General features: G+C 45.1%; 1 protein-coding gene across 1 annotated transcript in view; it reads left to right on the forward strand.

The window, feature by feature from the left end:
- Nucleotides 1–13053, forward strand: part of MDGA1 (MAM domain containing glycosylphosphatidylinositol anchor 1) — a 567923-nt gene that overhangs the window by 434866 nt on the left and 120004 nt on the right. Inside the window, 2 exon segments of the mRNA XM_063918866.1 lie at nt 353–622; nt 1343–1494. Of these exon segments, the coding sequence (XP_063774936.1) occupies nt 353–622; nt 1343–1494 (422 nt within the window).

Genomic DNA, 13053 nt, shown 5'->3' on the forward strand with positions numbered 1-13053 from the left:
CTATACTGCACTTGAACCAGCCCTGGCAGATGCAAAAGATACGCCTGGAAACCAAATGTATCTACACATCCATCCATCTCTGCATAGCCTGTAATCAAAGCACCCTCATACAGCTTTGTCTACGTTAGGATATCCTGAAACCACCCAGTTACGCCTTCAGTTGTAAACGCTGACACCACATATGTCTCTGCGTCACTTGTACTAAACGTGTGCTCAGCTGTAGAGCTTGCGTTGTGGGAAAATGCGCAAGATGCGACTCAAAGTTTTTTTTGTTTTTTTTTAAGAGACAGACGCATCATTACTGAATAATAGCACTAATTTTTCCCGTTGTGTTTTTCTTCTTTATCGGCAGTTGCCCCGGTGGTGGAACCCAAGTTCATGGACATCCGTCAGGCAGTACAACGCAATGTCACATTGAGGTGCAACATGCTAAAAGGGAGCCCCGTCAAGGTGGCCACAGCAGTGTGGCGGTTTAATCGGAGTCTGCTGAGTACACCCCCCATCGAGCAACAGGAATATTCTGAGTATAAGATCAGTAGTATGAGCCGGGAGACAAGCGGAACCTACGAATGCACCATCTCCAACGACGTTGGCTCTGACGCCTGTGTCTTTCAGGTGACGGGTAAGTGGTGTCGCTATGTCATGTCTGTCTGAGACAGAAATTGTTCTCCATTTACTAACGATGCTAATTACCGGCGGCATATTTTGTTTAAGGGTCTATGCATGAAGCAGTGAAAAGGGTGGAGAAGTGAGCCAGTGGAGAAGGTGCCCATGGCAACCAATCATCTGTTCTGTATACTTTTATAGTATGCAAATTATAAATGTTATATCAGTGCTGATTGGTTGCCATGGGCATCTTTTCCACTGGCTCATTTCTCCACTTTTATCACTGCTTAGTACATCATGTTCACCTTAGTCTCATAGTGATTGTATTTTGCATCACTTACCTATTCAGCAATGTTCCGCAGTGTCCGCCTCCTTGGCTGCGTCCTGCGCTGTGTTTCTGGCGGCCTACCTCTGTCGGTGGGCATTGGGCTCCTGAATTATGTGCGTGTTCCGTGGCCTGGCCATGAGCAATAGAAACCGTCAGCTTCATAAGCTACTACTTTGCTAGTGACCTCAAAGACCTTTAAACTGATATAACTGTAGTTGTGTGATTTTCAGTCATCTTAATATTGCCAGTCATCCAACAATATATTAAAAACATTAGTCAGGAAATGATTAATTACCGTTTATAGTTTATTAGCTTAAAGAAAATAAGGGTAAAATAACATAAATTCCTGAATTAAATAAAATGTATAAATTGTTAATTTTTTGTGATGGCGTTTTCGGATTCTCCCAGGCAAGGCCTACAGCCCCGAGTTCTATTACGACACGCAAGACCCAATCGAAACAAACAAGCAGTTTAAGAACTATTCGTACCTGGTGCAGTGGACGCAGAAGGAGCCCCAAGCTGTGGATCCGGTGACCAGTTACAGGCTGGAACTGAAGCCGGTAAGAAGAACTGGAAGCCATATGCACTAATGGTTCTCTGTGTTGCAGTATTGTGTTTAATCTATGTAGATGGTAAAATGTGTGTACAGTTATATAGCATGACTGGGAAAGCAAAGCGTTACCAACACGGAGCAATAGATAATACTGGAAGATAAAAACAAGAGTGTAACACAAGAGGCTGTGCTGGCGCCATGTTTTCTATGTATGGGATCACAGATGTAGGCAGAGAAACGCCCCAAAAACCTGCAATGCCCCTGGATTTTTGCCACCGTTCCCGGTTACCTCCCTAAAATGGTCCCTGACTGTCAATCACTTTGATAAGCATTATCTCTGAACAAGGGGTCTATTTAGTAAGCCGTGGATGGAGATAAAGTACCAGCCAATCAGCTCCTAACTGTCATTTCTCAAACCCATCCTGTGACATGGCAGTTAGACACTGATTTGCTAATACTTTATCTCCGTCCACTTTGTCTCCATCCAAGGCTTAGTAAATAGACGGCTCTTACTTGACTGTTATTTTCAGCTGAAAGGGAGGATGGTAGGCAGTTGGACGGTAGAGATATGGGGGGTAATTCCAAGTTGATCGCAGCAGGAATTTTGTTAGCAGTTGGGCAAAACCATGGCCCTCATTCCGAGTTGATCGGTCGCAAGGCGATTTTAGCAGAGTTACACACGCTAAGCCGCCGCCTACTGGGAGTGAATCTTAGCTTCTTAAAATTGCGACCGATGTATTCGCAATATTGCGATTACTAACTACTTAGCAGTTTCAGAGTAGCTCCAGACTTACTCTGCCTGTGCGATCATTTCAGTGCTTGTCGTTCCTGGTTGACGTCACAAACACACCCAGCGTTCGCCCAGGCACTCCCACCGTTTCTCCGGCCACTCCTGCGTTTTTTCCGGAAACGGTAGCGTTTTCAGCCACACGCCCCTGAAACGCCGTGTTTCCGCCCAGTAACACCCATTTCCTGTCAATCACATTACGATCGCCGGAGCGAAGAAAAAGCCGTGAGTAAAAATACTTTCTTCATAGTAAAGTTACTTGGCGCAGTCGCAGTGCGAACATTGCGCATGCGTACTAAGCGGATTTTCACTGCGATGCGATGAAAAATACCGAGCGAACAACTCGGAATGAGGGCCCATGTGCACTGCAGGTGGGGCAGATGTAACATGTGCAGAGAGAGTTAGATTTGGGTGGGTTATTTTGTTTCTGTGCAGGGTAAATACTGGCTGCTTTATTTTTACACTGCAATTTAGATTGCAGATTGAACACACCACACCCAAATCTAACTCTCTCTGCACATGTTATATCTGCCTCCCCTGCAGTGCACATGGTTTTGCCCAACTGCTATCAAAGTTCCTGCTGCGATCATCTCAGAATTACGCCCATGAGGGGTCATTCCGAGTTGTTCGCTCGTTATTTTTTTCTCGCAACGGAGCGATTAGTTGCTAATGCGCATGCGCAATGTTCGCACTGCGACTGCGCCAAGTAAATTTGCTATGCAGTTAGGTATTTTACTCACGGCATTACGAGGTTTTTTCTTCGTTCTGGTGATCGGAGTGTGATTGACAGGAAGTGGGTGTTTCTGGGCGGAAACTGATCGTTTTATGGGTGTGTGTGAAAAAACGCTGCTGTTTCTGGGAAAAACGCGGGAGTGGCTGGAGAAACGGAGGAGTGTCTGGGCGAACGCTGGGTGTGTTTGTGACGTCAAACCAGGAACGAAACTGACTGAACTGATCGCAGTTGCCGAGTAAGTCTGGAGCTTCTCAGAAACTGCTAAGAAGTGTCTATTCGCAATTCTGCTAATCTTTCGTTCGCAATTTTAATATGCTAAGATTCACTCCCAGAGGGCGGCGGCTTAGCGTGTGCAATGCTGCTAAAAGCAGCTAGTGAGCGAACAACTCGGAATGACCCCCATGATGCAGTAGATGAAAGGCCTTAAAGCAAGAAAATAATCCATACAAGTTGATGGCGGTTTATACTCTTGCTCACTTATCCATAGTGTACCTGTAGCATATTTTTGTAATGTAATATGTTTATATATATATATATATATATATATATATATGCCCCCTTAACCCTTGCACGCCCTTGTGGCGTGCAATATTTTTATTATATGAAGTATTATCTTCAGTCATAATTGTGTGAGTGGTTAAATATTGCATGGACAAAGGGTGTGCGATGGTTAAGGGGTCGTAGCCCCTTGCAACGGCGTGAACAGGACCTAATGAATCACCTAGTAGGTGCTGTGGTTGGGGCAGTGGCGGGTGCGAGGTAGACGCGGATGAGGCAGGGGGTCCGGCGGTGCCGCGGGTGGGGGAGGTGGTCCGGAGCCACCACGGGCGGTGGAGGGGTTATGGAGGGGTGCCGTGGATGGTGCCCGGAGGTACTGCGAGTGGGGGAGGGGCGGGTAATGCTTCTCCTGCTTCTCCTCCTGGAAGCTGCTGTCCCCCCTTTGGCAGTGGCTCTCCCGGAGTCTCGCGCAGCAGCCAAGCAGCCAGTCACTATTGTTAGCGCCGGTGTCCCAACGCGCCGCATTACAGGGAAGAAGATGCACTCAATAAATTACAGCTCCCAGCAGCCCTTAGCGCCGAAGCATTCCGGCGCTAAGAGCTGCTGGGAGCTGTAGTTTATTTAGTGCGTATACTTCCCTGCAATGCGGCGCGTTGGGACACCGGCGCTAACAATAGTGACTGACTGGCAGAACTGACTGAACACTAAAATACAGTGCTCAGAGTGGTTTTCAACCTTCGGATAACTTTGATTTATTGGGTTGTATATGCCCTCTACAAATATTGACAAAATAGCAATACATTATATGTGTGTGTTATATATCCAGGGGCAACAAAATATAAACTGCTCTGTGTAACAACAGAGATCACCTACTAACACATCACCTGAGTGGTAAAGCATTGCAGTTAGTAAAAGTCGCAAGAGGGCGTTAGGTATAAAGCAACAAATTCAAATGACCATATGTTGGTAAACATAACTGGTGGATAAACACACTCTACTTACTACAATATAATGCAATGTCTGTGCTATTATAAGGACAACAAGTATTGGATATATGTTTGGGCTATAAGCCTTTGTGCTCAGGGTTTCCGATGAGAAGCCTCAGTTGTCTGGCCACTGGTAACCCACCTGACTCTGAAAGCGTATTATTGTCTTGAACTGGAGGACTTCTTAGACGGCAGACGCTTTCTGAGTGAACAGACCTTTATGCAGTTATTGATCTGTGTGTTGTGTTGACTTGTCTTTATATTAGCTGGTAAAGAGGCTCTTTATATAAGCGCCACTGCTGCCTCCTTCCTCCCATTATCCTTTCACCAGAGGAGCACTAATGAAATCACTCTGTGGTGGAGGGGTCCACGCTTTACACGGCGAAGAGTATTAAAAGCATTCCCGTGTCTGAGTGTCATGCGTGATCAGCGGATTAGCAGTGTAGCTGGGGGAGCGCAGGGCCATTAAGGATGAATATAGGAGCTCAGGCAAAGGTCACGCTGTACTGTAAACATAATATGTACGCTGTGCTGACCTACAGTATAATGGATATGTCCTGCATAGACGGAGCAGAACAGCTACTTTGTAGGAGTGCACAGTTACGGCAATTCTGCGTCGCCATGTCACATTGTATCCGTAAACCCGCATTTTGTATGTCAGAAACTAGGGGGTCTATTTACTAAGCCTTAGATGGAAATCAAGTGGATGGAGATAAAGTACCAGCCAATCAGCTCCTGTCATTTTTCAAACCCAGCCAAACCCATGGCAGTTACACAGTGATTGGCTGGTACTTTATCTCCGCCCACTTTATCTCCAGCCAAGGCTTTAGTAAATAGACCGCTAGAACTCTTAGGGACATACAGTATTTATTCATTATCAAGACTTGAGGGTCTATGTACCAAGCCTGTGACATGGCCGTTAGACAGTGATTGGCTGGTACAGATGGGTCCACGGTTATCTTGACTAGTTTTCTGTGCCTAAGCACAACATGACTTATTAGCATAAACCCTTCATCTATTGTTCTCAGCTGCAATAAAATACAGAGAACAATACAGCAGGGGATTAAGTCTGATTGGCCAGTCTCAGTTAATCCTATTAAAGGCCAAGATAAACCCCTAGAACTCTTACTCGCCTGCACAATGGTGGTCATTCCGAGTTGTTCGCTCTGTAATTTTCTTCGCATCGCAGCGATTTTCCGCTAATTGCGCATGCGCAATGTTCGCACTGCGACTGCGCCAAGTAAATTTGCTATGCAGTTAGGAATTTTACTCACGGCATTACGAGGTTTTTTCTTCGTTCTGGTGATCATAGTGTGATTGACAGGAAGTGGGTGTTTCTGGGCGGAAACTGCCCGTTTTATGGGTGTGTGTGAAAAAACGCTACCGTTTCTGGGAAAAACGCGGGAGTGGCAGGAGAAACGGAGGAGTGTCTGGCCGAATGCTGGGAGTGTTTGTGACGTCAAACCAGGAACGCCAAGCACTGAACTGATAGCAGATGCCGAGTAAGTGTGGAGCTACTCAGAAACTGCTAAGAAGTGTCTATTCGCAATTCTGCTAATCTTTCGTTCGCAATTTTGATAAGCTAAGATTCACTCCCAGTAGGCGGCGGCTTAGCGTGTGCAAAGCTGCTAAAAGCAGCTTGCGAGCGAACAACTCGGAATGAGGGCCTTTATTCTCATCTTCTGAGTTTCACCTGTACAGGCTGTGCCTGAAAAATGACAGGAGCTGATTGGTTGGTACTTTATTCTTTCCACTTTATCTCTCTCCAAGGCTTAGTAAATAGACCCCATGGTCCTCAGACAGTATTTATAATATGTTATCGCCACTACTGTACATGTGCGAATGGTTGTTGCTGGGGAAATTATGGATTCCTCTCCCGGTAACTTTAGTGTAATGCAGCCCATAGGGTAAATCTGAGGATGCCAGTAGCTACCGGTGCCAAGTGTTCTGGGGCATGGTAAATGATGCATTTTAGCAGCCCCCATAGAAGCCTTATGGAGGCTGGTTTTACAATCATAAAATATCTCTGACTAGTTACCAGCCCGTCAACATGACGGCACAACATAGCAGCAATGTCCGCGGCGGCAGTTGTGTGCCCCCGAACGGAGCAATAATTGAATTGCTGTGTCCGGTGCCATCTAGTGGCTGCCGGCGCGCACAACACTTCAATAACCCCCATAGAGGTGAGAAGCAGCAGTCACCTTTTGTTATATAGGATATGTGTTGCAGTCCCCTGTACATACATCCAGGAGAGTCTTAGGGGTAAATTTACTAAGATGGGAGCTCTATTTAAGATAGGATATTACCCCTAGCAACCAATCAGATTCTAGGTATTATCTTCTAGAAGGTGCTAAATAAATGAGAAGTAGAATCTGATTGGTTGCTATTGGCAACATCGCATCTGAAATAGAACTCCCATCTTAGTAAATGTACCTCTTAGTATTTGCGGATAGCTCCTGAGAGCTGGTGTTTTGGGGGATACTCCACACACATTGTTTGATAAATATGCCCCTAATGGCCGGAATGTAACAGCGTCCAATTTTGTAAAAATGACAGGTATCCAAGAACTTCATAGCGACCGCAAATCACTTATTATACTTTTATTATTACTAATATGTTGAATGACATCTAAATTTAAACTTTCCGATGCAGCAGCTACGCCCTGAGGCTGTAATTAAAGATCACAAATTGGTCACCATCCAATAATTAGATTTCAAAAGTAACCACTCTGGATACTGTGGGGGAGATGTATCAAGTCTTGGAGAGAGATAAAGTACCAGCCAGTCAGTTTCTGACTGTCATTTTTCAAACCCAGTCTGTAAAATGGCAGTTAGGAGCTGATTGGCTGATACTTTATCTTTCTCCACTTTATCACTCTCCAAGGCTCAGTACATCTCCCCCTATACGAAAGTAAGCAGAAAGCTCAATTTATAGACTTTTTTGTTGTTGTTACATCTGCAAAATAGCCCTCAAGGATTTTTTCTTTCTTTCTTTCTTTCTTTCTTTCTTTCTTTCTTTCTTTCTTTCTTTCTTTCTTTCTTTCTTTCTTTCTTTCTTTCTTTCTTTCTTTCTTTCTTTCTCTCTCTTTCTTTCTTTCTTTCCATTTTTCTCTCTCCCCTTCTCTCTCTCTCGTCTCTCTCTCTTCTTTCTTTCTTTCTTTCTCTCTCTTTCTCTTTATCTCTCCTTTCCTTCCTTCTTTCTCTTTCTTTCTCTTTCTTTCCATTTCTCTCTCTCTCCCTTTCTCCCTCTCTCTCGTCTTTCTTTCTTTCTCTCTCTCTGTCTTTCTCCTTCTCTCTCTCTTTCTTTCTTTCTTTCCATTTTTCTCTCTCCCCTTCTCTCTCTCTCGTCTTTCTCTCTCTCTTCTTTCTTTCTTTCTTTCTTTCTTTCTCTCTCCTTTCTTTCTTTTTCTTTCTTTCTCTCTCTCCCCTTCTCACTCTCTCGTCTTTCTTTCTCTCTCTCTCTCTCCTTCTCTTTCTTTCTTTCTTTCTTTCTCTCTTTCCTTCTTTCTTTCTTTCCATTTTTCTCTCTCACCTTCTTTCTCTCTCGTGTTTCTCTCTCTCTCTTCTTTCTTTCTTTCTTTCTTTCTTTCTTTCTTTCTTTCTCTCTTTCTTTCTCTCTCTCTCTCCTTTCTTTCTTTCTTTCTTTCTTTCTTTCTTTCTTTCTCTCTTTCTTTCCATTTCTCTCTCTCCCCTTCTCTCTCTCTCGTCTTTCTTTCTCTCTCTCCTTCTCCTTCTCTTTCTTTCTTTTTTTTCCTATTTCTCTCTCTCTCTCTCTCTCTCTCTCTCTCTCTCTCTCTCCTCTCTTTCATTCTTTCTTTCTCTTTCTTTCTCTTTCTTTCGTTCTTTCTTTCTCTTTCTTTCTTTCTCTGTCTCTCTTTCTTTCTCTCTCCTTTCTTTCTTTTTCTTTCTCTCTTTCTTTCCATTTCTCTCTCTCTCTCTCTCTCTCTCTCTCTCTCTCTCTCTCTCTCTCGTCTTTCTTTCTTTCTCTCTCTCTTTCTCCTTCTCTTTCTTTCTTTTTTTCTATTTTTCTCTCTCCGCTTCTCTCTCTCGTCTCTCTCTCTCTCTCTCCTTTCATTCTTTCTTTCTTTCTCTCTTTCTTTATTTTTCTGTCTCTCTCTCTTTCTCTCTTCTTTCTTTCTCTTTCTTTCTTTCTCTTCTTTCTTTCTCTTTCTTTCTCTCTTTCTCTCTCTCTCTCCTTTCTTTCTCAAAATAAGCTTATCTCATGCATCTATTTATTGGCTAGGTACACGGTACAGCACCTGGTACCTCTCACTGCAGAGTCATCAGGTTTCAGCTGGTGTCTTTTTAAATTTCTGACATTGGGCCAGTTTCCAAGTGGCTTGCTCTGCTGACATTCATGGATACATGTTTTTCTGTCGGTGCACGCATAGCGACGGTACGTGTACAGAGTCGCAGTGCAGATTCAGGTGCATGCCCGAAGAGATGTGTGGTCAGTGCATGAGGCGGTCCTGGGTGGTAACTGGGGGGTGGCAAAGCAGACGTATGCAGAGGTAACGTCCTATGGGAGTGTCACAGGCTTGTCGCTGAAAGCAGTTGCATACAGAGACGTCCAGCCGCGTACATAAGGTACCATACTGGGATGAAGAACCTGCGCCTGCCATAGTAGCCGTATAAGCATAAAGTCGCACAGAGGCGCGCATACACAAAAGCATCTGTGTGCGACTCCTCATTGGGTCTCTTCTAACTACTCTCCATCATAAGTAAATATGTCATTTAGTAGGGATTTAGTAGGGATTTGGTTGTCAATAATTCCATGAGCACTATCTGCCAGAAGAGAAGCCTCTATCCGGATGTCTATAGATAAATGCATCAGTTTTAGGCTACATCTATCAGTGTGTATTGGTGGTACACATTACTGCGCCCCGCTGAGGATTTGGTGCCAAGTCACTGACCTGCCATTTCTCCTCACTGACCTTCTCGTAAATAAGAGGAAGTGACCTTTCCGCGTGTAATATCACCGGAGCCGGAGCCTCTTCTCCCCCCAGTCGCTGGGTGTTTAGTGATGTGAAATGTATTATGTCTGACAGGTGCATACAGATTGTACAGGTTGCGCTGTGTGTTCACTATGGCCTTTATAAATATATGACATTACACATAAAACTACATTGCTTAGTATGTATGTATGTCTGTGTTTCTAACCACATGGTATAGTATATACTGTATTACATCAAGTCATCCTTTTATATCGGTTATACTTATCACTGGCAGACTGCAGTAAGCGGCCCATGTATTAATTGGTATCCGGTCTCTAGATCGACAGTCATTAGGTCGACCACTATTGGTCGTCAAGGTCACTAGGTCGACATGTACTAGGTCAACATGGAAAAAGGTCGACATGAATTTTTCACATTTTTTTTCTAATTTTTTTAACTTTCATACTGTACGATCCAGGTGGACTACGATTGGGAATTGTAACCTTGCCCGAAGCATTGCGAGCAAAGCGAGTCACGCGAGGGGAGACGGTGCACTAATTGGGGTTCACGGTCACTTTACGAAGAAAACGACACCAATTTTTTTTTTCTAAACCTTATGTTGACCTTTTTCCATGTCGACCTAATGGCCATGTCGACATATTTCAGGTGTCGACCTAGTCACTGTCGACCTAATGGCTGTCGACCTAAGTGTGGTCGACCCTGTGATCCACACCCGTATTAATTATTTGGTATTTAACCCGATAATTGTAATACCTTATCACTGCTATTTGTGCCAATCAGAATCGATCTATTACAGAACACATGAGGGACAGGGGTCCTGATAGGAGCCCGTCCCAGTGATTTGTAAACGTAAAGTGAAAGCATTACTGTCAATTTTACTTTCATCTGCCGGGGGCCGCCACGCTTCTGCGCATATGCTGTCTGCTGGAGCGGAGAGTGCCAGGGAGGGATAGTATGGATCCCTCTCCAGGGGCGGCATGTAATGAAGGCCTTCATTACATCCCGGTACTCTTTTTGTGATCTGCAGATGGCGTTACCTACCGGGGTCTAAGCTGCCAAAACTTTCTGCTTTCCGTTGCTTGGTACGTTCTGCAAGAAAACAGCCATCATATGTTTGTATGGGGGCTGCTTTTGGGGTCGAAAAACGTCAACTGTAAAAAATACCGCACACCCAAATCTAACTCTCTCTGCACATGTTACATCTGCCCCACCTGCAGTGCAGCATGGTTTCGCCCAATTGCTAACTTTTTTAGTTTGCTAACAAACCTGAATAACCCTCAAAGCCCCCAGGGATACGGTCCTTAGGTCGACCTTACTTAGCCCGACACTCAGTAGGTTGACCACTATTGTTCAACATGCATTAGGTCGACACCTAAACGGTCGACACATGAAAAGGTCGACATGCGTTGTTGTTGTTTTTTTTTATAATTTTTTTAACTTTTTCATACTTTACGATCCACATGGACTGCGATTGGGAAAAGAAGCGAGCCATGCGAGGGGACACGGTGCACTGATTAGGATTCCCGGTCACTTTACGCAGAAAACAACAACAAAAAACATTTTTTAAAAACCACGTCGACCTTTTCCGTTGTTGACCTTCGCCCATGTCTGCATTTGCCCACGTCAACCTGCCGACGTGTTGTCCTTTTTCATGCGTCAACCTGCTGCTTGTCGACCAATAGTGGTCGACCTAATGAGTGTCGACCTAGATAGGGCCGACCCAATAATCCCATTCCAGCCCCCAATAGTCAGCGGCTTTGACAAACCAACATTTAGTAGAACTCCCCCCTGTGGTCAGGAAGTCCATCTTTTCCATTCCTTTGTGTGATATCCTCAGGACTCTCCACAATGTAGTTGCTATGGGCGACTTCTCCACTTCTTCTCGTTAGTGGGTCTGATGCATGTTTATAAAGATATCACCTCATACAAGCAACTTGCTCATGTAAATAACGGTGACGGCTCTGTATAATACACATGGCTCATTCTCAGAGGACCTCTAAATTAAAATATTCAGGGATCACCGTGACGGCACAGAGATCTGTTATACCTGAATACCTGCAGCATTTCAATTGAAATCACAGCGTAGACCAGCCGCCCGGGAGATGGATTCTGCTGCATAATATGCCAGCTTAGTAACCGCTTACTGAGTGTAAATAAAATCCATTCTTCTCCTCCGCACGCTCTCTCTCTCTCGCCAAGCGTCCCCTGTCCCCCACTCCCTGCGGCGCCAGGTATTGACTGTGATTTCCAGGATTCAGGTGCATGTGGCGGCAGCAGGGGGGGTTGGGGGCTGGGGGAGAGGGATTCGGCTCGGCCTCAGTGAACACTGACTTCAGGCTCATTCAATGCTCTGACCTCCGTGATCATTTCTCCAAGGGGGATAATCATGCCACACTCAGGACACAATAAACAGCTCTCAATCTCTCCTCAATGATCCCTGCACTGAGATCTTCCTGAAACATAGTGATTTTCTTCTGAGCTGCTATTATTTGTGCCAACTAGACCGTGCATTACCTGCCTGCCTTGTTCCTAGGAACCACATAAATACACTCCCGTAATGGGAGTGTAATATATATCTGCTTTACTGTAGGCCTTTTGTTTGAAAAACATTACTGCATATAGGAAAGAGAACCCTGGGAAGGCCTCATTAACCTTGTCCCATCTTCCATCGGTAAAATATCTTCGGTTGGGATGTGGTTGGGATGCCATAATGCCAATGCCAGATCTCCGACACCGGACAAAATACCGACTTCGGAATCCTGATCGTGAGCATGCAGGGACTGGCACCATTAGCCAGCGGGGAAAGTTAGGTTTATGCACTCCCGAAGTGGGTTAGGTTGCGAGGAAAAGAGGGTCATGGGCCAGAAAATACACCACTTTCCTGGACTTGTGGGCAGGTGCATTGTCGTGATGCAGAAGGGCATCACGAGCATGAGTTTTTGAACAGCACCTGGAAATGGCTTCCAGCACTTGCGGCAGGCATTGGTTGTCCCCAGTGACAGTGGGCTGCTGCACGAATGGTATGGTAGCTACATGACTCGTCTTGGCCACAAAAACAGAAACCACTTGCTTGGCCACTCTGTACTCACTTCGGAACTTCTTTGGCGGCGCACTTCCAACTGGAGTCCACTGGGCCGACTGTTGTTTGGTCTTGCGGTTGAAATTGTAGATCCAGGATTCAGCGGCACTGATGATCTCCCAGACAGAGTTTGAGTGTCCGCTATCAAACATGGCCAGCATATCACTCGAGCCTCCTTCTGTTCTCGAGTCAGCTGATGGGGCAGCGTGCAGAAACCTTGCTCAGGCCAAGCTTTTTGTAGAGTATCAAGCAGATGGATCCCAATGATCCAACTCAACTATGGCCTGCATGGCAGCAATGTGGTCCTCAGTGAAGGTGGACTCATTGATTCTCGTCTTCCAGGGACCGTCTCCCGTACCAAAATTATGCAAACCACTCAAACACAGTGGTTTGGGATGTGCTTTGTTCCCAAAAGCAGCTTGCAGTCAGTCAATAATCTACAGCTGTTGCACACCACTCTAGTAGTTGAAGAAGATCATGGATCTCCAGTGGCCTCTTTTGAGCTCCATAGCAAGTTTGTGAAGGAAGT

The sequence above is a fragment of the Pseudophryne corroboree genome, chromosome 4 (genome assembly GCF_028390025.1).
Source record: "Pseudophryne corroboree isolate aPseCor3 chromosome 4, aPseCor3.hap2, whole genome shotgun sequence".
Classification (NCBI taxonomy): Eukaryota; Metazoa; Chordata; class Amphibia; order Anura; family Myobatrachidae; genus Pseudophryne; species Pseudophryne corroboree.